We start from the raw sequence: 27,081 nt of genomic DNA, 5'->3' as shown, positions 1-27,081 counted from the left end.
CACAGTTTACCTGTAAATCGCGAGATGAATCTTTTAAACCTAGTTATTCATAATTAGACAATATTTATCAAATAAAAACGAAAGTGCTACATTTCCAAAAAAACAAAAAAAAATTTCGGAACTGAACGAGGCCCAACTCTCAAAAGGCAGAGGGCCACGCCGCACGCCGGCGATCCCGATTCCCGATTCACCGGCGCACCGCCGCAGCTGCCCAAAACCTTGCGCGATCCCGCGGCGAAATGGCCAGATCACGCACCCCAGGAACGGGCCAGGCGGCCAGCCACTCTCACCCGCGGCAAAGGCAGCAGCCGTGCGGCCGTGCCGGAGAGCGACGTCGCCCGCCTGCCCACCAGCGGACCACATGCAGTCACGCTCCGGCGCTCGGTCCTGGACCACCGTCACCCGTCAGGCTACAGCGGCCACGCAGGTACAGTCCCCCGCCCCGCCCGCCGGCCCGCGGCCTGCCTCCCCTCCCCTCCCCTCGGCCAGGTCATCATCGATCGCTTGCTCGTCGTCTTGACCGCGCCGCTGTTCTGTTCCCTTGCCAGCTTTGCCTGCTGCAAGTTGCCACCTGCTCCTGCAGCGCGGACCTCCACCTGCTCCTCCTCGCCCCTCCCCCTTCCAAAATAAAGCGGGAGGGGGGTGCGGATGGCGGCCCACTCGCTCTCGCTCTCCCTCCCCACCATCATCACGCGCTCGCGTGTGCCCCTCGCGCCTCGCCACCGCCTCCTCCTCCTCCCGCACCGCCGCGTCGCCGCCGCCCGGGACCACGCCCGCCGAGGCCTCGCCTCCGCCTCATCCAGGCCCCGGTCCCTCCGCGGCCTCGGCGGCCGCCCGTCTCGCCCCCGCGCCGCGCCCCTCGGCCACGGAGGTGCGTATACGTACATACCTTCCCACCCCAGCATCTGTGCGATCCCTAGCCTCGCCGGCAGGCCACGCGTAGGCGTAGCAATCCGGACGCCCCGTCGGGTAGCATTTCGCGGCTTCAAAATCCAACACCCTCTCTAGTTCTGCCTCGATCGATCCATTGGTACCTCCTCTTTCTATCTCTCTACTATGCGAGAAGCCGCGCTGTGCGTCGATTCTGTTGAATCATCGATGTGGGAGCTTCCTCTGATCCTGCACGCGCGTCCTGCTCATCTGATCCTTAGAATCTGATACCCGACCAGCTCCGCACGCGAACTGGAAACAGTGGACCGGTGTATGGTACGGATGAGCTGCAGACGTGGGCCGTGCCCATTCCCATGTTCTCGGATACCGCGGGGTTTTTTTTTTTATAAGATCTAGCACCAAGGAATCAAATAGGGATGGTGGATGGATGGATCACAAAGGTGACCACGATTAAAGATGTCAATGGGGGCCCGCGACCCGATGGGTATTTACTCTATTAGGGTACCAATATGGAGTGAAACCAGTACCCATGGTATACAAACGGAGCAAACCCTTCACCCATTGGGTACGCGGGTATGGGGACGTTCTAGTATTTCCCATACCCATTTACCCATGGGTAAAAAATATCCAGCCCAAAACTAAAGAAGCCCACCAGCCACCAGTCCACCGGCAGCCCAGACACTGAAACCCTATGTAGTGCTAGCAAAGTACTACTCTCTACTACGTGATTTGTATGGACAATGAACTATTATGATGTTCTGACTAGTGGTTGCAGCAGAAATTATTATGTTGCTATTTGCTAGGTATATGGTGAGGTGGCTATGTAAGGATGCTTGTGAATGGCTATGTGACGATGCTTGTGAATTGCTACTACGTGACTGGTGCTTGTGAATTGCTGATGTTTGGCGGGTATGGGTGACCCGCCGGGTCTAATTTACCCACCTGGGTATGGGTTTGGAGAAATTTCCTCACCCATCAGTGTATATGGGGATACCCGTGGTGTCATATTATTGTCACGGGGATGGGTCTGGGGAGTTCATACCCGATGGGGATTTACCCATTGCCAACACTAACCACGATGGATAGTGAATTGAGAGGAGACGGGGACAATTTAGTGGCCAACAGCCTTTTTCAACCCGGTCCTCAATTACAGTACGGCAAGCTTTGCCACACCCCCTGTCCGTCTTGTCAATTCGTTTTGGGCGTGGTACGGGGCTGAGGAGCTGGAATCGTGATGACTGTTCACACCTTGCTGCAGTCTGCATAGCTGGCTGTGCTTATCAGCTCATGCTATATAAACGTATGTTTTGGCACAATTCAGTCTCCGAGTTTATTTTTTTTCTTTCTGAAATTTAGTTGGTGCAGGGAGAAGTTGGAGTGGTGGACGGGGCCACAGAGCCATGTCAAGTTCCACGAATTCAACAGTGGCCGCGGAGTTGTCGATGGCTGAGAAGAGTGGGGGTATTGAGCCGCTACCTTTTGTGCATGACAAACATGGAGGTGTCATCATTGAGATGGCGACCCCAATGGATCCTGCAGTGTTTTCAGCTTCTTTGAAAGCAGCGCTGGCGAAATGGAGGGAGCAGGTGATCCCCTCAGCATCTATGTTACCATGTATCCTATCATGCCAAGTAAATATTCCAACATTTAAAATTTTGAACTGTGGAAAATTTACTGCAAAGATCCATGGAAGCACCTATATATGGTAGAATTGGTAGGTGAAAATATTGTTGCCGTACCTAGTAACTATTTTAAATGTTTATTAAGTGCACTGTTTATCTTCTATGAGCCTTGAGGAGACATCAACCATATGCAAGGCATGTGACATAGATATGTGGAGATTACTGTATTTGTACATTATTATTTTCAATTCTAGTTATTCATGGGTACCTCAAGAAGGAGAGATGCGGTTACAAATGCATAGCCTGCACTTACTAGTCATTGAAATATAATTTTATATAAGAGCTTTACATTTATTACTGTACTTTCCTCATTGTAGGGAATAAGAGGTGTCTGGATCAAATTGCCCATCGCCCTTTCCAACCTTATTCCACCAGTTGTAGAGGTAATTAAACTCACCTTTTCCATGTTTATACTAGTGTAACTAGTTTCTTGATCCTGTATTCTTGATGTAACTTGTATATTTCAAAATGAAGTATTTTTTTACATATTGGGTTATTTTTTTTTAATTACACTGTTTGAATGACCTGAATTCAGTTTTTTTTAATAGTAGTTGGTAACGCTCACAATTTGGTAACTATGTCTTTTCGATGACCTTTTGTCTTTTCAAGAGAAATAGTTGGAAAAGATCATACTGTGTAGTATAGTGTAACAGTATGGAAGGATTCATATTCAGTTTGTGTCAAAAATGTTTTTACCTCATTGTGTATGTAGGAAGGTTTCTGGTACCATCATGCAGAGGAAACTTACTTGATGCTTGCATACTGGCTTCCAAATACAACACATACACTACCAGTAAACGCAACCCACCGCGTTGGTGTTGGAGCTTTTATAATGAATGACAAAAGAGAGGTAAAAAATGAATGTGATAATTTTTAGGATTTAGCTTGTCATTGTTCTGTTACCTCCTTTACAAACTCTAAAGCACATATCAATCGTTATGAGTTATGACACAGGACATTCTGTTAGGCATTATCCATAGTTAAAGCCTTTTATCTTCCATACCCTGAAATTCTTATTTTTTGTAGGTCTTGGTTGTACAAGAAAAGAGTGGTGTACTTCGAGGCCTAGGTGTGTGGAAATTTCCAACTGGCGTAGTTGAACCGGTAAATTCTGCACTGAACATGTAGATATATTAAGTAAATTCTTCACCAACTTGCCCTATTATAATTCACAAGATATTGGTATATACAGGGGGAAGATATTAATGTTGGAGCTGTAAGAGAAGTAAAAGAAGAGACAGGGGTATGTACTAGTGTGAGCAGAAGTCCAAGTTGTTTCCAATAGATTAGTTTGATTAAATGCTGCCATTGGTTGCTCATTTTTTTTTTACCTTTCTGGATCATATCCTCAGATTGATGCAGAATTTGTTGAAGTGCTGGCCTTCAGGTAACGACTGGATTTCTGGTCCCAGTTCTTCCTATATTTATCTAGTACTGATCTACCAAGTTTCTTGTCACATTTAGCTTTATTGCCCATTTGCGGAACATTCCAACAACACACAAAAAAGATATGTATTGTGCAACAAAACATGTGCATACATTTTTAGAAAGAAAAAAATTGGCAGTGTTTTGCATTTCCGTTCAATATGAAATTTTCCTAAGCCCTGTTTTCCTTTATTTTTCATTCTCTTGACGCAATCTATTGTGATGGCACAGTGCTCAGTTTGAAATAAAACATCTCTCCATCATTTGCAGGCAGAGCCACAAATCTTTTTTTGATAAATCAGATCTATTTTTCGTGTGCCTGCTACGACCACTTTCATATGACATTACAAAGCAAGACTCGGAAATAGAGGCATGCCAGGTACTTGGAACCAAAATTTTAATGTTTATTTCAAACAGAAAACCCCCCATAATATTAAAAGTTTACTTCAGTCCTTCAAACTCAGGCACCATTTGACCAATTGCTTTGATACTGCCTTCTCCATTGCAGTGGATGCCAATAGAGGAATTTGCGGCGCAACCATTTGTCCAGAAACATGAGCTTGTGAAGTACATCCTCGAAGTAGGCCTGGCTAAAGTTGACAAGGAATATGCAGGGTTTTCGCCAATCTCCATAAAATCAGCATTTACAGACAAATTGTCCTTATTTTACATGAACCGGAGGGACCTGGACAGGGCCTCAGGATAGAGTAATATGTAATGACACAGGGAATTCAGGATAGTTGAAATTTTCTCTTTGGTGTGTGAAAGCGGACTGATCATTCATGCTTGAGGCCTTGTTTGGATGTTGTCGGATTCACTTCAATCCATGTGTGTTGGTGTGGATTGGAGTGGAATTTAGTTCAAGTTCCACTCCAATCCACCTCAATACATGTGGATTGGTGTGAATCCGACTACATCCAAACAAGGCCCGCGGTTCTTCTCTAGTGTAATTTAATGACAATTTTTTCTCTCATTTTTTTATTTAGTTTATTTAATTACACTAGAGGAGAAGAACCGTGGGTAACCGTTCGGAGTACCGTCCTCATCCTTAATTATTTTGTTCACAAATCGGTAGCTCAGCCTTGGGCATTTCATGTGTGACCGTACGTCGTCTACTACACGGCTGTGATTCGAAGGAGTATAGCAATGCAAGTACAGCTTTACAGGGCTTGTATCTGTAGGTCTTCCGTGTACAGAAAATAAAACGCTGGTTTCCTTTATTAAAAACAAAAACGCTGGTTGGACTGGTTTTTGTTAGGTCTGTGTGTGAACTGGTGCATGCAACCTCCCTTTTAAAATTTTGGTTTTATTTAAAATTAATTAATTAATTTTGTAATTGGGCGACTATTATGAGATCAGGCTTTACTCTGTCGATGGCACGGCTTGACGCTGTCTTTTGGGCCTTCTGGCGTTGTGGCGGACCAACAGACAGACAGAAGGGTCCCAGTCTCTCAGAGAGTTAGGCCCCACCAGCTTTATAAACAGGCGAAGGCCCGGTGGCCCGGACGATTCATCCTGCGGAGGCAAACGCTGCCGCTCACCTGGTCTCCGCTGCGGCGCCGCGCACAGCTCCTGTTCGACGGAATGCCACGCTAGACCTGGACGCGCTTGACGCCATGTCCTTCCTGGGCCTCGGCCGCCTCCTCCGGGAGATCTCCAGGCGCAGCACGCAGCGGCCTCAACGGAAAGGTGCCTCGCATTTCTGCTCATGCCAACTCCATCCCCCGGCGTCGAACCGTTGCGGGGTGCTAACGGCTCTGCTTTTTCGTTTGTTCCTGGAACCAGGAGACTATGCGGCATGCTTTCGGCGGTACAGGTCGCATCCCTCCTCGCTCGATGGAGTTGAGGACGCGGCGGAGCAAGCCGTGGAACCGCCGCCGGTGTCTCTGGCGAAGAGCCTGGCTTCTCTCGCCGAGGAGTCTGCCGCGGCCGTCCAGAGGCAGAGGAAGCCCCTCACGCGGATGGAGCGGAAGCGGCTGGCCGAGCTCCGCATCAAGAAGAGGGTCAAGGAGCAGTTCCTCGACGGCAAGTTCTACGGCCTCATGGGTAAGGTCGTGGCGGATGCTGCGACGCTGGAGGATGCGTACGACATCGTGCGCCTGAATTCGAACGTTGATCTAGCGTCTGCAAAGGACGATGTCTGCTTTGTTACGCTGGCAGAGGAGCTGAGGAACGGGGAGTTTGATGTCCGAGCGAATGCTTTCTCAGTGGTGGCGAAGAGAAAACGAGGTGGACACCTTGTTCTTCCTAGGCTGAACTTGAAAGTGGTTCAGGAAGCGATAAGGGTGGTGCTTGAGGTTGTCTACAGGCCTCAGTTCTCAAAAATATCACATGGCTGTCGCAGTGGGCGAGGATATCACTCAGCTCTCAGGTTCATATCTGATGAAATCGGGGTTCCAGATTGGTGCTTTACTGTCCCGTTGCACAAGGAGGTTGATAGCAGTGTGACCTCTAAGCTTATTTCGCTAATACAGGAGAAGATCGATGACACCCAGTTAGTTGCATTCATGCAAGATATGTTTGATGCCAAGGTGATCAATTTGGTATTTGGTGGGTACCCTAAGGGTCAGGGGCTGCCTCAAGAAGGAGTACTTGCACCAATCCTGATGAACATATATCTTGACAGTTTTGACCATGAGGTATTCAGGATTTGCTTGAAACATGAAGGCCTTGGTTTAGAGGCAACAAATGTTTCAGAAGACCGTGGGTCAAGTTTGCGGCGCTGGTTTCGGAGTCAACTGAAGGGAAGGGATGAAAATGGTGAAGATCAAACAGATTGTCAGACAAAGATAAAGCTACATGCTTGTAGATATATGGATGAGATTTTTGTTGCAGTTTCTGGATCCAGAGATGTCGCGGAAGATATGAAATCTGAAATGGTTGCTTACTTAAACAAATCACTTTACTTGGAAGTTGATAAAATTCATCTTGTGCCGATCAGAAGGAACCCACGGGGCTTACAGTTTGCTGGTTTTGTGGTCAGAGTAGAAACGAAGGAAAATGCTAAACTGAAAGCTGTGCATAAGCTGAAGGAGAAGATTCGTTTGTTTGCTTCTCAGAAGCAAGAGATTTGGGATGTTATGAATCTTAGAGTAGGAAAAAAGTGGTTGGCATATGGCTTGAGAAGAATAAAAGAGAGTGAGATCAAGTCGCTTGGCCTTAGCACCCCTTTACTGGATCACATTGCACAATTTAGGAAAGAGGGAATGAAGACAGATCACTGGTTCAAAACTTTGCTAAAGGTATGGATGCAGGATGTCAATGCCAAAAATGAGCTAAATGAGGATGTTCTCTTATCAAAATACATTGCTGAACCAGGACTCCCGCAAGACCTTAGGGATGCATTTTACAACTTTCAGAAGCAAGCTAAAGATTACATTTCATCAGAGACTGCTGCAACGGAAGCATTGTTGTCCAATTTAAAGAGTGAGGAACCAACTAGTACCTGCACTGATGGCAGTGTCATTAAAATTCATGCACCTCTTAGCTATATTCAGAAGTGCCTTCATCGCTATGGTATAATTAATCTCGAAGGTTTCCCTAGGCATGTTTCAGCCCTTGTCTTGCAAGATGATGAGTTAATAGTAAGTTGGTTTGCAGGAATAATTCATCGTTGGATAAGATGGTTTTCTGAAGTCGACAATTTTAAAGAACTTCAGCTTATGTTTGTGGAATGTGTCAGAAAATCCTGCATCAGGACACTATCTGCGAAGTATAGGATGTATGAAAAACTTACAGAAAAGCGGTTTGAACTTGATGATCATGGCATTCCAATGGTTGAGGATTTCGAGGCAATAATTAAGCCTTTAGAATCTAGTTATTCTGTGGCTTCTACTGATGAAGCTTTGGTGTATGGCATTTCTGGCAGCGGTTTAGTTGTGCTAACACTGTCAAGAGTTAGAGTCCCTACTCGACAATTCAACTGCTTTGTTATGGGCTGCCAATCTGCATCACCAAGTATGTATGTGCTTCATGTGAAGGAGAAACAACGTTTCCCTGGATGGAGGACAGGTTTCTCGTCATCAATCGATGGAATTCTGGATGGCAAACGAATTGGATTGTGCACCCAGCATATTAAAGATATATATCTGGGACACATCTCCCTTCAATCTGTTGATTTTGGTTCCCTGATTAGATGACTCAATGATATAGTACCTGCGATTTTCTAATAGTTGAAGGCTTTGTACTGAGTACTGACTCATGCAGTAGTTGTAAATCTAAACATGGTTATACAATCATAGTATGATTTTGTAGACACAGCTTGAGTGGTATGCTTGTGGACTATTTTAAATAGAAATTAGCCTACCATTTGAAGTTGCTCCTTTCGGTGAATGGTTCAGACTTTCAGAGTTCAATTTATTTGGCAGTTCTTCAATATTCTAAAATGCTCTCGTCTCTCTCTCTCTCTCCCCTGTAACTTATTCTCTCTTCTTAATGAAATGACACACAGGTCTCCTGTGTCATCCGAGAAGGAAAAAAAATTTAAATGTGCTTGGCACTAGGTGAAGGTGAACAACGAGTGGTGCTAGGCATTGTTTGTCTACGTGGTTTAGGTGGTCTTGTTGCATTAATTGGAAGAAAATGGTCCAGTTACATGCCAAGTCCATGGCTGGGGCTAATCTTTTCAGTGTTTTTTTTTTCTCAAACATGCAGAAGAGCTGTGTATCATTATTATATTAAAAAGAATGAAAAAAAAGTGGTCTTACAGCACCACTCACAAACCCACACCCACACACTCACAATACACTCAAACTTAGTACTGAACCTCTCACTAGCAAATTAAGAAACCTGACCCTTGACCTAAAGAAAAACCAAGAGTTCACTCATTGGTAGGCGCTGGTGCCAGGAGTTGTGAAACTCCTCGAGCACCAGCCAAACTCCAAAGGTGCAGCTCATCTCTCAGAGAAACCAAAACATCCTCAAATGTTGAAGCAATAGACCTGTGCTGTTTCTCTCCTGCATATAAATAAATGAGTCCTGGGTTCAAATCAGCCTCATCACAAAATAAGCAAGGGTAAGGCTGCCTAAAAGTTCCCTTTACCCTTTTTATTTTTATATATGAGTGATAATATCTGCTGAAACTCAAGTTCATTTGACAGACAAGAATTGCAAGCCCTGCTCGATTGACTTGCTGGTTGTAACGTAATACAGTGGTAATTGCTGGGTTATAAGTTCCTAACTGGATCAGGCAGTAAACACATGTTATATATTTTTTTGTCTACAAGACTTGGGCAATGATAGTTTTCTCCTACATACTCTTTATTTAGCCTCTAATCTAACCATAACTAATTACTTTATTCATAAGCTGTCGCTTGTGAACTATTCATAAGATGGTTACTGTGGGCTTGACTATGCCTTTATATCTCTTAAGGCTGAGTTTCAAGATTTTGATAGCTTCATATAGTATGTGGCGCACTGGAGAAAACCGTCGTAGATAAGCATGAACGGGTTACACATGATGAAGTAAAACAGCAGTATATCATACTGGCTCATCATTAGAGCATTAAGTTAGGCTACAAGACTAGGATTTGGCATAAGCATCTTGTCCCTTCTCAGTTGTGAACAGGTTTCCTCTTATGGGGAGAGGCATGGTAATCCTTGTTAAGAAATTTTAGAACTTCATCACTGGCCTCTAGCATTTTCTCCTTATATAAGGTTCTGTGAACTACTGAATCCCTCAGTTCATTTTTGGAGCCTGAATTTGAATTCCTGAGGTGCTTCGATGGCAATGTTCTTAGATGTTGAGGATTTGGATTGCTCAGTGCTGTCACTGATGTGCTTCCTTCTAATTTTACTCTGTTCCTGGATGGTCCTGCCTGCATCCCGGAGCTACTACTATCCTGAGACATTTCACTAGGAATTAGCAGTGGCTTATACCACTAATAAGGAAATGCAAGGAAAATAAGAAGACAAACAGTGGTAATTGCTATTATGACTTTCTGGGACAGGTTTAATATATTCAAAAGGGATGTCCGTGTTCCTGGAAAATATTAGTCTAGTGTATAGAGTAGTGTGCAGTGTGAACATGATGTGGCCATGTGGTACCTCAAACTTACTCTCCCATTTTACTATTTGACAATATTGTTTAGACCTTTGACATATCTGAAATGTACGCATGTGCATGTCTATTTATTTCTGGTATGCGCACTCTGATATCAGCATTAGAAATGAAGTTGCAGCTTTAAATTTCACGTGACTACTATAAAAATTAAATTCATGCCATCTTTTGACTCAAAAAACCATGTTGATGTAATGTTGGGAAGGAGGAAGAGATCACCTTTATGTTTGACGGCACATGTGAATTAGTTGAGTAATTCTTATTCTCTCCTGCATTAAGAATGTAAAAATATTCAAACTGAACAGAAAATGGAAATGTAGTAGTTCATTGTTATTTTTCTTGGGATTTTCTTCCTTTGTTTGTTTAGTTTTTTTTGTCAAACTTTTAACATCTAGAAAATTGAAAATTACAAGTCCAGCTTGAATAAAATGGTGCATAAATGCTGAACTTTTTTTCCCAAAAGAAGTTTAACATAAGTATCATGATTCATGACATAGGAAAAGGAGCAGTTATTTTTTAGTCATAACTAAACACATGTATCTAACAAGAAGGAAAAGCCATTTTTGACACATAGGATGGCAAACCAAAAGAGAAATGGAAGGAAAACAAGCTAGTTATAGTTACTTGGCTATCCCTATCTACTTCTAGTTGTTCTTGGGAGGGTGTTTCCGGGGTGAACGGTAATCAGCAGTGAAGGGAATGTGGCCATCAAAGTAAACCTTTGGTGGAGGTTTTCTACTTCTAAAGTTACAATTCATACTCAAATCCTTCCCTCCTCCGTGACTGCATTTTCCAACAGAATATTTTGCACCTGAGCTTGTTCTGCTTCCAGAATTCTTTGTTTCCTTCTGCTCCATGACTGCATTTCCAAAAGCCATCCTTCGACCTGTCAATACATTGCTTCTGACTTCCTCATCTGTCCTGATCTTGTCAACGCTGAGTTCCTGCATTCGACACATCATTAGTTTCTGTAGTCAGGGATGAGTCCTGGCTACATAATTTATTACTTGACATTGCTTCAGATTCTTACCAGCTTGATCTCTGCTCCTCCCTTGCTGCCGGTAACTGACAGTAATTCTGAAAACAGGCGGTTAAGGTGTGTCAGTTCATCAAACATGCATGCTTAAACTGAGAAGGGAATGAGCTGGGAAGTCTTAGAGATACTAGAAGAATAAGGTTAAAAGCAGGCAGAGCTGCAAATGCAGGAGAGATGATTATGTCTAACCTCTATGTGCAATGGCGACGAAGGGGCCAAGGGTGGCCGAGAGGATGGCCAGCCCAAGCAAGAAGCTTATACAGTTTAACGGCTGCATAACTAACTGTTTAGCCCTGCTTTTAGGTATGTCTGTCATTTAACTAACAGAAATGGAAGGAGAAAGCAGAACAAAGGAAAGGTAGTTTTATAGGCCTTCAGAGACATGGACACTCCATTGGTCAAAGTAGAGTTGCAATATCTCTTATATTCATTGAATGCTGCACCTGTACTTTTAATCCATAGACAATTAGCTACCTCGGCAGTTTCTTATTGGCTTTAGTATATTCATGTGCCTAGGAGATCTCAAAGTTTGTCCATTGCCATTTGCCAAGCATTAGTTTCCAAGGATCTCATGCACAGTAAAAGTGCTTCAAGGATCGGCAAATTACTTGAGATAGAAGATTTTGAGTGCCTTGGGCCTTATGCCGCGGTGCTGCCAATGCATCGTAAGTGAGGAAGTTAGTGGCCAACTAGAAAGGCTTTCAGTCAACAAGGCCAGAACCTAGAGTTTCACCTCCCTTGCTCTTAAGCAATGCCCTCGGTGCCCCCACATGTATCGTAAACCATATTGAATCGTCAGACTCCTAGGTGATAGTAACTTAGAAACAACTGGTGGTGAATTGGTGGGTGTGTGAAACGTACAGACACCCTCAGCACGCAATGGCAAACCTTGTGTTTGGCCACCGTTGTCGGTAGCATTGAATCGGGGAACTTGGGAGAGTGAAGAGCATGGAGAATCTTTTCAGCTGGTTGAATTTGGTCTGTTTCTTTTCACGGGGTTGCAGTCACTTGATTCGAGCATAGACTAACCGTCCATCATATGGTTTTCCTCTTTTCAGGTGTTGGGCATGGCAAGTGGCCTGGAAAAGCATGACCAGAAGGATGCCAGCTTGGGTTTTGGTTCTGCTCCTTGATTGTACGGTCCTAGGCCTCTCTGCAACTGGTGTCAAGATTCATACGGCCATACTGTACCTGGAGAGACAGTCAACGCGGTCTTCTGGGATTCAAGTCGTACCAGCTGCATGCCAATGTCTCGGCATTGCGGTTCGCCTGTTCCGTGCATCTCAAGTGAATGAAATGGTTCAGATCACCGCGCTGCGTAGTCCATTTTTGTCCACTGACCGAGGTCGTCGGTAATCTGTTCTTCGGATGTTGGTGGATTTGCTTGTCATACGGTATTTGTGATACAATCATTAAGCTGATGACTTTTGCCCTAGACACTACCGCATGAACCCCTGAACAGTCCTGAATTTGGGTCTTAAAGTGAGATGCGGAACTGTTGCCTGTTGTTGGTAGATTTGAAGTTTCCAGTAACAGAAGTTCCTGAATAATTACTGAGGACGACAGCGATTTTGGCAGAGCAGCTTATGCTGAATTGAATTCGACTGGAGTTGAAAAGTATGCAAATTTACATTTTTTATACAATATTGTGTCTCTGCTCTCTAGAATTATTTTATTACAAGACGTCCAAAATTTCATATTTTTTTTTACATTACTTGTGTTGTCAATAAAAATTTTAACTTAAAACTCAATCTGTAAATGAAAAAAAAAACAGATTTTCACTAAGAGTAGATTGAACTAATAACAAAACAAAATATTTGATGGGAGAAAACCGAACAATCAAATTCAGGGTAGAGGTCACAGTGCCTTAATTGGGGGACTAATTTGATATTTCTCCCCATAAGAAAAAATTTCCTATATGGAAGGAGCGGTGAAAATCGGCTGGAGCAAAACGTTCTCATGCGTCAGCCTGCCAGCGCGAACAGCGTTTGGACGCGCGGGATGGTCGACACGACACGCTCGCTGCCGCCGCCGCTTTCGGCGACGCCGTGGACCGCCGCGCGCAGTGCCGGTGCACCTCCCGCGGCCGGGGCCGGCTACGAGGTCCGATCTGGGTCCACCCGACAGAGCCGGCAATGGAGGAAAACCGAGGGAGGGAGGGAGAGCGCCGGCCATCGGTAGCGGCGCCGGGCGAACGTGCGCCGGGGCCTCGGGCGCCGGCGGACGCATCATCATCATTGGCATTAATTTGACTGGGGGAGGCGGCGTCGATGGAGGTGGAGGGAGAGAGAGAGAGAGAGAGAGGGGATCAGGGGATGCGGAGCACGAGGGCGTGCGCTCCGTCGTCGCTCGCTCCGATCCGATCGTGGCGGCAGGGCTGCGACACATTTTCCTCCTCGCGGCAGCCGTAGCTCGAATCGAGGGTTGGAGTTGTACCAGTACGAGTGAGTTCCAAGATTTTGCTGGCAATAGCACGTAGTATTTGGTAGAGTACACATTCACAATGAGAGGGGGAAAAAATGGACATGGGCAGCGAGATTCTCTGATTCCTAAAGCAACAATTTCGCCGGTTTCATCAATAGATTTTAGTGAGAGAATTTACTGTTCTTCTAATAAATTTCAGTAGGAGTGTTTTCCCCTCCCGTTTCATAAAAAACATTATTTATTTATTTTTCCAAAGTAAAAAAATGGATGGACACATACACATTTGATACAAACAATCAGAGAGTAGATACTGTCCTACAAACGTACTCCGTCCGTTGTAAAAAAAATAACTTTATGAGGTTTAATCTGTACACCTAATAAATAACTTTCTCAGTCTAATCTCTACACCTAATAAGTTTCTAGGGGGCAGAACGATCGGAAAAAATTAGGAACCAACTCTACAAGGTAGAAGATACGTTAGCTGCAAATACATTAGCACTTACTCCTCTTCAAGAGGTTAGGAGCGAAGAACAAAATCTCGGGGAAAAATGAAAAAAAAAATCCTACCACTAACTCCTACAATATCATAGTGATCATAAACAGCTATAAATAGGTGCGTACATTGATGTGTTTTTGACTTTTTGTTTATATTCATAACAAGCCAACATAAATAATAGAGTGATAAGATAGCCATCTTATTTATCTTATTTTTTAATATGACAAGATTATCGTGTTTGTACTAGAAATCATATACGAATACACATGAGTCCAACATATGAACAAGTATTAAAAACTATTAATAATGATATATATTTTATTGCTAATATTTATTTATTACAAATAATATTAAGATTTTTTTAAAAAAATATCATGCACACCCAATGTCTGCCATTAGATCTGAGTGTCTAAATAAAAAGTACGGACTCTATAAATTTGGCAGATGAAAAAAATTAACCTTATAGCTCCGTCTTTGATGTAGATTAGGATTTCTTTGAATGATATTAAAGAATTAGGAATATAGTTACACAAACACAATTAAGTGAAATTGACCGAGAAAGATAAAAAGACTTTAGAAAATTTACTCAATGATAAGTATATGAACTTTACTCCAATTTGAAAAGCAGCAGTTGAAAAAGAGAATTGTTAGCAGATCAAAGACCAACTTTGAAATCATGCATGAGAAAGGTTACCACTCTATGGCAGATTATTTACTACCCAAGCTAATATACCATGCGATGGACATAAAAGAATAGCCCCACCAAAATGATCAACCTACCTCTTGACCCGAGCATAGATTATTTTTGTTGATATAGTGCATAAGCTACATTCATTTACTCTAGTTAAAATTTGTTTTTTTATTAACTTTGTTCAAGGTGGCATTAGATTTGGCTATCAATTTTATATGTCTACCATCGGTCCACCATATATGTTTGTTATCTTGTCAAATCTTGTCATACTCTAGTGTCAGGTCTTGTTATTACTATGTTGTTTGTATGTTTCTTAAGTTTATGAAAGTAGACTTAGAAATCTATGGTACTAGAACTTTTGCTTTGACATCTATTATCTCTTTGTTTATGTTGTTTATAATGGAATTTGTGAGTTTTAAATTGTTGATAGAAATGGGGATTGGATTTGTGCAATGGAGGCTCATAGGTGTATAAACAGTAGACAATCCTTGCTTTCTTAAGGCTTCTTTCTATCGTGCAACACTTGTAAATTTTTCCCATGCTAGCAAGAAACATAGTTTACTTTTTTGTTAATGTGTTTTTCTTGAGTCATTGGCAGAGGGAGAAGTTTTCCTTATTGAGGCCCTTTTCTAGTGAGTTTCTTTTCTCATTTCTTCTTTTAACTAACTATTGAAGTCTAATAACGTAAAATATGTGGTACCCACATGGCCACATGTGAGTCATAAGACACAAGCTAGCTTGGCCATTGCTTATGGGAAAAATGTGTCAGTATCTGTGTGAGTCATTGGAAGAGGGAGAAGTTTGAGGCCCTTTTCCAGAGTTTATTTTTATTTCTTCTTTTAACTAACTATTGAAGACTAAGGCCTTGTTTAGATGTGAAAATTTTTTAGATTTCGCTACTGTAGCATTTTCGTTTGTTTGTGGTAAATATTGTCCAATCATAGACTAACTAGGGTCAAAAGATTCGTCTCGTGATTTATAGTGTGATTAGTTTTTATTTTCGTCTATATTTAATGCTTTATGCATGTGCTGCAAGATTCGATGTGACAGGGAATTTTGAAAACTTTTTGGTTTTCGGGGTGAACTAAACAAGGCCTAATAACACAAAATATGTGGTACCCACCTGTGAGTCATAAGACACAAGCTGGCTTGGCCACTGCTTAAGGGAAAATATGTCAGCATTTGTGTTGTTGATGTTTGTTTACACATTTTATGTAGTTATTTTGTTATAGTGATAATGATTATGTTTGTTATATCCATGTCTCTTGGTAAGAATTGATGACTTCTTAGGTAACCATTTGTTTAAGCAATCATCAATGCATAATTCATATTTTGTAAAGATAATTAGTGTAGGAAATGAGCTTATCTGGCATTCTATCCTATATGAGCTCGCCCCTAGTATTTATAAAAAAAGATTCTATGAAAACATAGGATATTGCTTCCTAATGCGAAAGCTAGTTAAGGGTACATACAAACAATTACTGCTAAATCTAGGAGATTTCCTTCAAGATAGAAAAAGAGATAAGGGTACATACAAACAATTACTGCTAAATCTGATTTACCCCTTGACGTTGCGCCATATCAGCAAAACCACCATCAAAATTGCCAAAGTGTAAAAGTGAATGGTTTCCAAAAGTTTAGGAGTTTTATATATCAAGGAGGAGAACCGAATGACCCTTTAGGGAGGGAGTTAATTGGACTTCTTCCCTTTTTTTTCGTTTGAGGGAAAAGGAATAAGCGGATGACCGATGAGCGTTGGGCTTAAGCCAGCCCAAACTGGCTGGCTGCTGGATTTGATCCTTTGAGGCCATGCGCCGATGCCAGACAGCCCATTGGCCCATTCCATAACGCCCATGCGAGCCCTAGGTGCGCACGTACACATCCTCACTTTGTTTAGTTCACTCAAAACTAAAAACTTTTTAAAATTCTCCGTCATATTGAATCTTATAGCACATGCATGAAACATTAAATATAGATGAAAACAAAAACTAATTACACAGTTTATTTATAAATCATAAGACGAATCTTTTAAGCCTATTTACTCTGATTGGACAATGTTTGTCAAATAAAAATAAAAGTGCTACAGTGTCAAAATCTAAAAAAAAAAATGAATCTAAACAAAGCCTCATTATTCACACCAAAGAATCCCCAGTTTGCTTAAAAATAGAGTGAAAAGAGAGCCAGTGCCAGCCTCAACGCCGCGGCCTCTCTGGTAGCATGTGGGCGCACCCGCGGACCCGGCGGCTTCGCTCGCGCAGTCGCGTAGGGATAAAAACGGTACGGATATTTTCCGACCGTATTCGAGACCGAATTCGTTTAGAGAGGTTTAGATCTGTTCGTATTCGAGTCCGAATATTCATCATCCGATACCGTATCCGTATCCGAATACTTAAATCGTATATTTGTGATGTCGACATCCAATTATATCTTATCCGACATGGTTGGTATTATTCGTATTCGAATCCGAATCCGACCAAAAATATGAAAACAAATATGATATCAGTGATATCCGTTCGTATCCGATCCGTTTTCATCCCAAATCGCGCTCCACCGCTACCGCCTACCGTTGTTGCCGGTTGGCCGCACGGCAGCCGGCCGTCGCATGTGGGTCGGGGCCGATCGACGTCTCGGCAGCCCCCCGCCTCGTTGCTGTCGTTGACGTAGACAAGGTAGCCTCGCCGTCGCGTGGAGCCAGCTGCTGCTGACTCCGGGGTGTTTAATTGCTAGCCATAGTTTACCACAACTAACTTAAATGTGGCAAGCCACAAAAAGTATGGCTAGTAAATTGATTGTCACACTTTGCCATGCCTAAAAGAATCTTGCCACACTTTTTAACTTTATGACATGTGGAGCCTAAAAAAACCATGCCTAAACTTAGTTGTCAACCAAACACTTGTCAACTTGATCAAACTTGCCTAAGATAAAGTGTGACAAATTATGGCTAGCAACCAAATAGCCCCTCCATGTCCCGCAGCTACGAAAGTTCCCGGACTGCGTGGCAAGGGAAGGATGCCACAAAACCGGGCAGTAATAGAACACCGAGGAGATAATGGTAAACGACCACCAGATAAACTTCCATTCATTCATGACTACAAAGAGGAGAAAAGAAAACTCCCACTTAAAGTCCGATCAACAGCTATGAAGCGGTTCTGTGGAATGTGGAACATAAAACAAAACAAAAAGGTGCAATAGCACAACATAGTTACAGTTTGCAAAGACAGTGCTTCTCATTGCTTTGCAGGGGAGGCTTTTCTTCGGACTTCATCAGGTAACAAGTGAAATGGCTTCAACAAAAGAAAGAAAGAAAGAAAAAGAAAAAAAAAGGAAGTGGTTGGGAAACTATGGCTGTTTCCTTTCAATGAACAAACAATTCAGAGGGAAGAGATACAAACTCTCATTTAGACCAATACACCTTTTAAACAGCCACACTAAAAACACCCAATTGAATAATAAATTATAAAATTTGGAATACATACAGATGGCTAAGAGGCACTACCAAGTACTGTACTAACCTTCAGATCTTTTTCAGCTCCCAGAAGCCGCAGTGAAACAGTCAATATTGCACAACTTGACTGACCTCATCATACCCCCGAAGCTGTCGCATCAAGGCATTACAAGGGTCAGGAGAACAGGAAACAGAATACATCTTGCAACAAAATTCCACAAGGGAATGTAAAGTAGAAAGCATAAAAATGTATATACAAACCGATCAATGCTCTTCCGCGGCCGGTCAGGTTGATCCACACTAGCCCGTGGTTTGTCAAGCTGATCAACGCTCTTTCTGCTTTTATCTCTCCTGTCTATACTTCCCCTAGGTTTCTCCCGTCGATCAATGCTAGGTCTATGATCAATGCTTGATCTTGGTTTCTCCCGGATATCTGTGCTTCTCCGTGAGCTCTCCGCACTTTCGGATCCTGTTTCACTAGGATCTGAAGGACCTGAACTCTCCGGAGATTCATCTTTAACTGGTGGTGATCTCTCTATGGCATTGACAAATTTTTTCAGGTGCTTAATGTATTCTGGATACAATTCCAAATTACAGTGGTTCCCTCCTTTGACCCATAGAGGCTCGTATTTCACTTTGGATAGTTCCCATAGTGCCCTCCCATGAGAACAGTCAACAACCTCATCCGCTGTACCCTGCACATGGAATAATTTATTGACTTGGTTAAAACCCCTTGTGTTGACTTCCAAAAAAAAACCTTGTGTATGGCACCCATAACCAGAACTTATATGCAGAAAGTTGGTACAGGTGTTGAAAGGCAAAAGGCACCTTATGATCTGAATTCTGGAAATAGTATTATTGCAGTACAACTCTAGAATAAGTAGTGCAACACTATACTGTATGATGGTACAGACATAATGCCCAATATGTAGTCCATTTTATTGACCTCAAAAGTGTAGATCTTAATAAAATTTCAGGAACATTCCCACCGAGCTTCATACAAGTGCAAGCAAGAGTAACATTGATAAAAACAAAGCTTGAAACTCGGAACACATTTTGAAAAAAAACAAAGTGTGAAAATGGCATCTAACCATCAAATATATAAAGCCTTGAACCCTAGTTCCCTACATGCAAGACAGAAGTTAATGGCAATAAAGACACATGCATGTGCGCACATGGAACTAAACATTATTAAAGAAAACTTGCTGTCAGAGGAATACTCACATGTATAACTAATACAGGACACTTGACCAGAGGAATTTTGTCAATGTTCTGTAAATAAATTAGTAGAGATTAGATCAAGTATATGATCAAATTAAAAGAAATCAAGTAAATTAATCACCTTATATATGTCAAACCAATATGTATGCTTTACAGGATACATCACTCTTAAACCAGATGAAATTGGGCTATGTAGAACAACAGCTCGTAAATGAGGCAAACGGGATGCTAAATCCAAAGTAGGGCCACTCCCCACTGATTGACCATATAGAATGATGTTTTCCTCAGAGGCTCCATATGTTTCTATAAGACACCTATAAACAGCTTCTATATCAGCATACGTGTTTTGCTCACTTGGCTGCAGAATCAAATGGAATTAAATTGGTAAGTCATGCTCATGCACAAGAGGAGGAACTCATAAAATAGCATCAGAGAAGAGGGGTAAAGGGAAAGTACTTTCCTAGATAAAAGCTGAATTTATACCTTCCCAGATGATTGTCCGTACCCAGAATAATCATAACTGTAGAAAAATGTACAGGTTAGAAGTTACTAACATGGAGCATAGCAGGAATACAAAATTCAAAGGAATTGAAACGATCAGGACCGACGAGCATCGAAATGAAAAGCAAATATATCATGAGCACAATAGAAAGGTTAAAACAGCCATAGATAATGCCTAGCAATCAATCACCAATTAGAGTCAAACAACATATTAAATTGTAGCCAGCTTACACACAACAAAAAGGGTAAAATAGGATAAAAGTTATAATGTGGTGATAAATGGAATTCATATATTCATTAAGCAACAAAATGAACAACCAGAAAAATAAAGTGGGATAAAAGAGCAGACCAAATCCTCCATTTGCAAGATTTAAAAATAGGTCATAGCGTGTTGGATCCACTGACTAAGTTATTCTAACCGACAGCTCATCCCATCACTATTATTAAACATAGCCAGCAAACCAGAAATGCCTAATTCCCTCAGTAAAACCTGATTCACTCAAATCTCTACAGAACAAAAGCTATGAACAAGAGTTCCAAAATTTCAAATAATATCAAAACTTGGATCTAGAAAAATCAATGGACAACTGTTGTAACCAAAGTAAAAAAAAAAAAAAAATCAACCAACGGGGGAAAGACCACCCCCACAGCATTGCATTGAGAAGAAACTTCTCGCGCATGGGCCGAGAAACACCCCGAAGGCTAGTTGCCCCAGACGCAGGACACATTACTGTAATGAGTTAGAATATCTGCAGTGTCTGAAATGGTCTGATATTCAACAACGTTCAACGAAACATCCGAAGATGTGAAGAGACTTTCAAACGGGTATTTACCTTGGTTATCCATAGAGCACAGAAAATAATTCACAGAAATTGAGCACTGGCTTGAAGGATTCTTGTAATATTTTGTGTTTTTCTTTCATTTCCTGTAAAACTCTCTTTTATTTATTTTTATATATTAACTAGTAGGGTCCAACACCTCCTGATTTATTAAGAAAAATGTGCACAGCTTCCAGTAGCTCAGGTAAGTGAATGGATGGTCATCTTGATCAGGAGCAACTGACACCCAGATGTCATCCAAATTCTAGCAAAGAAAATGGTAACCAACATGGGTCCCACTACAACTAGCGTAGCATTTCTATGTACTAACTACTAAGTACTACTGGAATTATTAAACTCAATAACAGGTCAAACAAGATTCACAATCAAAGGCGCCAATATAAATGAACAGTCTTCCTTCCCCTAATCCAATAAATTCCAAACAACTCCAGTACTGGCAAAGTGGCAATGAAGCAGACGTGCCCCTCAAACAATAGTACAGCACATCAACATCCAAACTTTCCAGTCAACTTAAGTATTCAATAGCAAACATTTTACCAGCTTCAATGAAATCCATCTACTGTATACCAGAACAGCACAACTCTCCGAACCACACATCCAGATAAGCTGCACTGTTGCAGTTTGGGACATTCCCGACTTATATAACAATTAAGAACACATTAATTCACAAACAAGTATATCTAGCAACAGAATCTAAAGACTACCTTCCAGAAACATACATCCAAATAATACATGCACAACCTTGGACACTAAATTTCCCCCCAACCAGTTAAGATAAACTCTGGATCACAATTTCAATCCAAATGACATGCCAGATTTGTACAACATTAAGCATCTAATTACGTAATTAAAGCAGCTAGAGATCCCAACATTGCACGATTAACTGTAGGATCCCAATTCCCAAGTGCACCCGCCACCCGAACAATCACGAGGAAGCAGGCAAGTGGCAAGTTCTAAACAAAACCTCCAATACCGTCCTAAAAATGAGCTCAAACATGTATTCCTGTTTACCAAGCAACCGAATACTAACATCACAGCATCACAGCGTAATACTAACAGATAGGATCTCGACGCAGTCCAGTCGAAGCAGCAAAGCGCGGCGAGGGATAGAGAGCGCACTCGTTACATACCCCATGAGGTTGACGTTGAGGTGGGCGCTGAGCTCGACGAAGAGCTCGTACATCTGGCCCAGGTCGGCGGCGTTGCCGTGGGAGTAGAGCAGCGTGAGGCGCGCCCCGGGCTGGCGCACGTACATGGCCACCACCTCGGTGCCGCGCTTCGTGGGCAGCCGCCGCGCCTCCACGCCGCGGCCCCTCGACACGGGCACCCCGCTGAGCTCCACCACCTCCGAGTCCGCCGCCGCCGCGGCCGGCGACGGCGGCGGCTCCACCCCGTACGACGGCGGGGTCGGCGGGAAGAACGCGAAGCGCGCCGCCACCGTCGACGCCACCGCGCCCATGGGGATGGGACTTGGGAGCGGAGGAGCGGAAGCAGAGGACTGAGCGGAAGGCGAGCGGGCGAGCGAGCTAAGGGACTGATGGGGCTCCCGGTCCCGGGGGCGGCGGGGCAGGCTCGGAGTCGGAGGTGGCGGGACTCGAGGCGGAGGAGAAAAAAAAAAAAAAACTAGACTAGGAGATGCGTGGCGTGGCGAGCTCGGTTTTTTTTGCAGTGGAGGCCTTCGCGGAAGCTGCCGCCGCGATCGGAGGGGAAAAGGGTAACGGAGCTGAGCGGAGCAGTGGAACGGGGGCGGGGAGCGGTTTGTTAATGCGAACCGACTGGGCCCCACCGCCGTCTGGATTAGTTGGCTGGCGACCGTAATTTGAGGAGGGGTTTGGGTTTTGAAACCCAATGTCGCGCGAATTTGGGGCAAATTTGGAGGCATTGCGGTGGAAAAACGGAAGAAAAAGGTTTTTTTGGCGCGGCCTGAATAAAAGACGCGGAGGGCTGCTAGCATGTGAAGCGACTCGCTTTTAGCGCTGCCGGCGGCGGCAACGGCAAAGGACGCGGCTGCTGCTTTCAGAAAAAGCGTGTGTCCTTGCTTTGCTTGCTGACTCGAGGTGCTAGTAATGCCTGTCCCTGATAAGTGGGCCCAGTTTGTGCTGGCCCCACCTGGCAGTTGGTTTTGTACCGTTAGTGGGATCATTCTTCGTTATATATATACATACATACAGTCATGATCATCAACTAACGATAAACACTCCCTTTTCTCTATGCTCGTTTAATTTGATCATCTCATGTGATGTGACAGTATGTCTTTTGAAACGAGTGTCAGAGACAAGGTTGCTTGTTTCTTGCTTGTTCCACATTTCAGTCAAGGGGTTGTTTAGTACCTGAAATTATATGCAAAAACCTTTAAACCCCAAAACTCTAAAATGCCTACAAAAAATCTGACACCAATTTTTTTGATTTTGGTGTTTAGTTCCAAAAACATTTTGCAAAACAGAGACACAAACAACCTCTATTTCAAACGTCTCACAAATTATAGACAAACTGTGTAATTAGTTATTTTTTATCTATATTTAATGTTTCATGTATGTAAATTAAACAAGACCTTACATTCAAATATATGATGATGTGAGGCAGAAGGCACGAGCCAAGGGGTTGCATGTTACTGATGGCATCTCGTTGGAAAATGCAACAACATTTTTAATGGCCGACGACGCTTCACACGTAAACAACCAGCTCAGCAAAGGCATCCTGCACTGCATATGGCAACAATTTGCAGGTCAAGCGAGCAGGGTTCAAGTGATCTTCAAGTAAACAGTGCAAATCGTCAAACGGTGAAGCTTATAGCTGTGCATGTTCTCTTTTCTTTTCAACCGTACTTTTTCTACCGGCCAGCAGTGTTTTTCTCTCACAATAAATTAACCAACAATAATTTTAGTTTTGATTTTTCAGACCAAGAAAATTTGACGTGTGAAGCAAAGAACATTAGTGGATGTGAAACATCTGGATACAATTCGCAGCTAGCTGCTTCAATTGTCCAACTCCAGTGTATCACTTTCATTCAAGGGGGTAATCGCATCTTGAAAATTTTACCGGAATGTTTGTACCATGTATACAGTTCAATGCTAGACTAATACTAGAGAATGTTTTAAGTGATTAGTCTCGTTACGATGGAATCTGCTTACTTCAGCCGCAAGAGCATTTCCGCGTCACTATTTTTCCTACCTTTGTTTTTCCTTTTTACTTATGCTCTGTGGGTAGAGGTCAAGTTCGAAAAGCTCATAGTTCTAGCTTTAAGAAATCTAAAGTGTGTTTAAATAATTTATTTTTGTTTATAGTTTAGACTAAATATAAATATATTTTTAAAAATAATCTAGTTTACTCCAATCTATCTAAGCCGTCCAAAGACACTTTGATTTGTTTCTACTGCATGTCACGAGAATTCCGTTACGTTTCGCTTGGGTCATTTGACAAAATTGGGTAAAGCCCTGAATCTTGAGTACATTGGGCCTATAATTTTTTTTAAACTATATTGGGCCTATAATCGAGAGATAGCGAGAAGCCTACTCAGCTGCTAGAGTGCGTTTGAATTTTTTTTAATCTTCTTCATTCAGTCACGTAGACAATAAGAGCACTCACAATGCAGACTCTATCATAGAGTCTAAAATTATTTATTACCTCAAACAATGTGGACTTGGAGTCTAAATAAGACTTGGAGTCTTATTTTTCTACCTCTTTCTTCAATAAATATACTGCCACATCAGCAAAATACCATAAATAAGAGAAATTTTACTGTGCTTGTAAATAATGAGAGCCGTTCGTTTTAGAAGATCTAATGGTTAAAAATTATAAGGAACCAATCAACAGGAACTTAAGTTGTGGGCCGGAACCTAAAATCAGTGGGTCCGGAACTATAGTTTCTAATTAAATTGGAAGGGTATAGTTGTACTTGTACATGGATTGAATCTCTTTTACTTCGGCGGAGGCGGCGGCACCTGCCCCATTCGGTCGTTCCCATAAACACGTTGGCGGCAGCAGCTCTACCAATCTCGTCGCTGTCTTCATCTCACTGAGAACACAGTCAGCAAGGAGAACCCATCAAGACGGCGGCGGCGAGCTCCACATCGGTCAACGACGATGAAGCGCGAGCAATCTCGTCGCCTGCGCCAGGGGGAGAAGAGTTTGGCCACACGGCATGGACACGCGAGCTGCTCGGCCGCCGCGCGCCAGCGAGCTGCACCACCGCAGGCGGTGCCTAGACGAACTGAGCTCTCCTGCCCCTAGCCACCTCCATCGTATGCGCGCCGGCAAGCTCAGCCCCTAGGCGGGCGACGCCAAGCCATTCATGCGGATGACAGCAGGCCGGCCGTTCAAGCGGACCATGGTGATCCTAGTGAGGTAAAGCGGCGGCGATGCGGGAGGCAGTACGGAAGATCTCTCAATTTTGTGGAAAAAAACAGTATCAATTAGAGTTAATGACATAGACTAAAAATACTAAAATGCCCTTAATTATAATTAATTAATTAATTTGGCGACAAACGTCTGACAATGTTTATTTAGGGAGGAACCGGTGGTTCCTCCAAGTACAGTAACAAAGCTCCCATAAATAATATGTAGTTAATTGTCTTGGACTCTGTGATAGAGTCTTGCATTGTGAGTGCCTTAAGGATGCTTTTGACAGTGAGAAATCTTTCAGCTCAGCAGAATTACTAGGATCACTGTCACTGAGTCACTGCCAAACGTCATAGAGAGATATATGTTTAAGGGAGAATAACTTGAAACCGATTCTCATTTTTGTACAAGTCCAGAGAAACATATAAAACCTGTTTTCTCCTCATTTTAGTTCTAGTTTCAAGAATCCAACCAGCTAGTCAAACATAATTCTACAAACTAATCCTGATTCATCAGAAATGTTTCTGATGAGAATATGGATTCCAAACGTTGTTACGAAAATCTACAAATGCACTCTAAATACATGTACCGAATGTACGCATACCACTCCTATTGAAGTATTATGCATAATATATATCTTTAAGCACCTCCAAAATATAGGACTAGCAAATCTCAAGGTCAGTGACCATAGACGTCGTCAATACTTAGCTCACAACTAAAAAAGTAGGAAACTGGAGGGACCTTGGCCCCTACAGAGATTTTATTTCATCAAATTTAAAAGGACGATTGAATTACAAGAGAGTCAAATAACACTAGGGAACAAGGAAGGAAACAAAGAAAACGACCAGAACACTAATTGAACATCTGGGCTTATGGTGCTGATCCATGAATTAAAGCTTGTTTGTAGACTCTGCTTGACTCTGTGTTGAACCAAACTGATTTCTGAAAAGAATTTCCTCCTGCAATTGTGAACAGTCGGCTGGTCTCCATTGAAAATAAGGTCATTCTTGGGTGTCCAAATTGACCAACACATCAAAATTATAGCCACTATAAAGAATCTGGTTTGCAGTTGGTTTCTGAAACTTGATGCAACATCTGGGAAAGCACTGTTTGTTGCCAAAGATACAATCTTAAAAAACATATACGGAAAATACAAATATCTATGTAAATTCGAAGACTTAGAACCAGGGGATATGCAATATACTAATATGTTACACGAAAATAACCTAATAGCTAAGAAGATGTTTTGTGATTTTGGTATCATGTTCTTTATCGGTCTTGATCGAAAACATCAAAAAATCATTGATATTTTAATGACCTTTTTGCCATATACTAGCTCTTGAAATATTTTAAATCTTCATAAGTATTTAACATTATTGAGCATATATCCATGTATTGAGTTGAAGTGAAGCACCCAAAAACAAAAATTGTCTTAAGGTTTCCAGAGGAAAGAAGACAGCGCAAACTAGAATTTAGGATTGCCGTATCTGATAAAAAGAAAAATCACAAAAGAGAACGCGAAATTGGCCAAAATGTGATGTTTGGAATCCTGGCCGGTTCACGCTAGAGTATGCTTGATATGGGAAGATATCAGAAATGTTGAGAGTACAAGGAAACAGAGAGTTCCAAGTTGAAACGATGCTCACAAGATGGGCTTAGCGGGAGAATAAACAATTGTAAGTGCTAGACTCCTAGGGACTTAGTGAACCTGCTGATCACTCTTTTAACCAACTTTTTGCTGTAGACTGATGTGGAGAACAAACAATAGAAAATTCATGAGGTAGCTTGCAAAACACAAATCAAACTGTGTTGTTCATTGAACCATGTCATCATTTGAGTCCCTCTCAGTGAACTGATTCTGATTGATTCCTGCCTAAACGCCGGAACTTGTGGCTGTAACCGCGCCACCTGTAATTAATCTATCTTCATACTTTGATTGGACTGTCGTTACGTGAAGAGTTTCTGCCTAAACAAACTCATCAACCCTAATCCTAGTCCTACACTAGGGGTGCTCATTTGCTACTTGAAACAAGA

General features: G+C 42.5%; 4 protein-coding genes across 8 annotated transcripts; 2 read left to right on the top strand and 2 right to left on the bottom strand.

Annotated features, from left to right (window-relative positions):
• Positions 510 to 4,785, top strand: LOC8067681 (nudix hydrolase 2). 4 transcript variants are annotated; one of them, XM_021449256.1, is made up of 9 exons: positions 513 to 871; positions 2,248 to 2,477; positions 2,891 to 2,956; positions 3,286 to 3,423; positions 3,600 to 3,677; positions 3,766 to 3,816; positions 3,926 to 3,960; positions 4,269 to 4,377; positions 4,507 to 4,785. In XM_021449256.1, exons 1-9 carry the CDS (start codon positions 649 to 651, stop codon positions 4,702 to 4,704), a joined length of 1,128 nt encoding a protein of 375 aa, XP_021304931.1. In that variant the 5' UTR covers positions 513 to 648; the 3' UTR covers positions 4,705 to 4,785. The 4 variants fall into 4 exon arrangements, with proteins under 4 accessions (XP_021304932.1, XP_021304931.1, XP_002438710.2 ...); XM_002438665.2 differs by having other exon boundaries at positions 514 to 871; positions 2,257 to 2,477; XM_021449258.1 differs by lacking the exon at positions 513 to 871 and adding an exon at positions 2,164 to 2,191 and having other exon boundaries at positions 2,257 to 2,477.
• LOC8083490 lies at positions 5,114 to 8,318 on the top strand. 2 transcript variants are annotated; one of them, XM_021449255.1, is made up of 3 exons: positions 5,114 to 5,687; positions 5,784 to 7,514; positions 7,599 to 8,318. In XM_021449255.1, the coding sequence occupies exons 1-3, from the start codon at positions 5,615 to 5,617 to the stop codon at positions 8,135 to 8,137; spliced, it is 2,343 nt and encodes a 780-aa protein (XP_021304930.1). In that variant the 5' UTR covers positions 5,114 to 5,614; the 3' UTR covers positions 8,138 to 8,318. The 2 variants fall into 2 exon arrangements, with proteins under 2 accessions (XP_021304930.1, XP_021304929.1); XM_021449254.1 differs by having other exon boundaries at positions 5,784 to 8,318.
• LOC110430961 lies at positions 9,337 to 11,693 on the bottom strand. The gene is made up of 5 exons (XM_021449259.1): positions 11,282 to 11,693; positions 11,087 to 11,133; positions 10,868 to 11,000; positions 10,276 to 10,325; positions 9,337 to 9,838 (listed from the first exon to the last, which is right to left on the bottom strand). The coding sequence occupies exons 1-5, from the start codon at positions 11,406 to 11,408 to the stop codon at positions 9,551 to 9,553; spliced, it is 645 nt and encodes a 214-aa protein (XP_021304934.1). The 5' UTR covers positions 11,409 to 11,693; the 3' UTR covers positions 9,337 to 9,550.
• Positions 17,751 to 22,424, bottom strand: LOC8083489 (protein ABHD17C). Its single transcript, XM_002437276.2, has 6 exons — positions 21,840 to 22,424; positions 19,853 to 19,889; positions 19,491 to 19,727; positions 19,373 to 19,420; positions 18,410 to 18,843; positions 17,751 to 18,298 (listed from the first exon to the last, which is right to left on the bottom strand). Exons 1-6 carry the CDS (start codon positions 22,166 to 22,168, stop codon positions 18,229 to 18,231), a joined length of 1,155 nt encoding a protein of 384 aa, XP_002437321.1. The 5' UTR covers positions 22,169 to 22,424; the 3' UTR covers positions 17,751 to 18,228.

This window comes from Sorghum bicolor, chromosome 10 (genome assembly GCF_000003195.3).
Source record: "Sorghum bicolor cultivar BTx623 chromosome 10, Sorghum_bicolor_NCBIv3, whole genome shotgun sequence".
Classification (NCBI taxonomy): domain Eukaryota; kingdom Viridiplantae; phylum Streptophyta; class Magnoliopsida; order Poales; family Poaceae; genus Sorghum; species Sorghum bicolor.
This window is presented reverse-complemented; position numbering and strand designations above follow the sequence as displayed.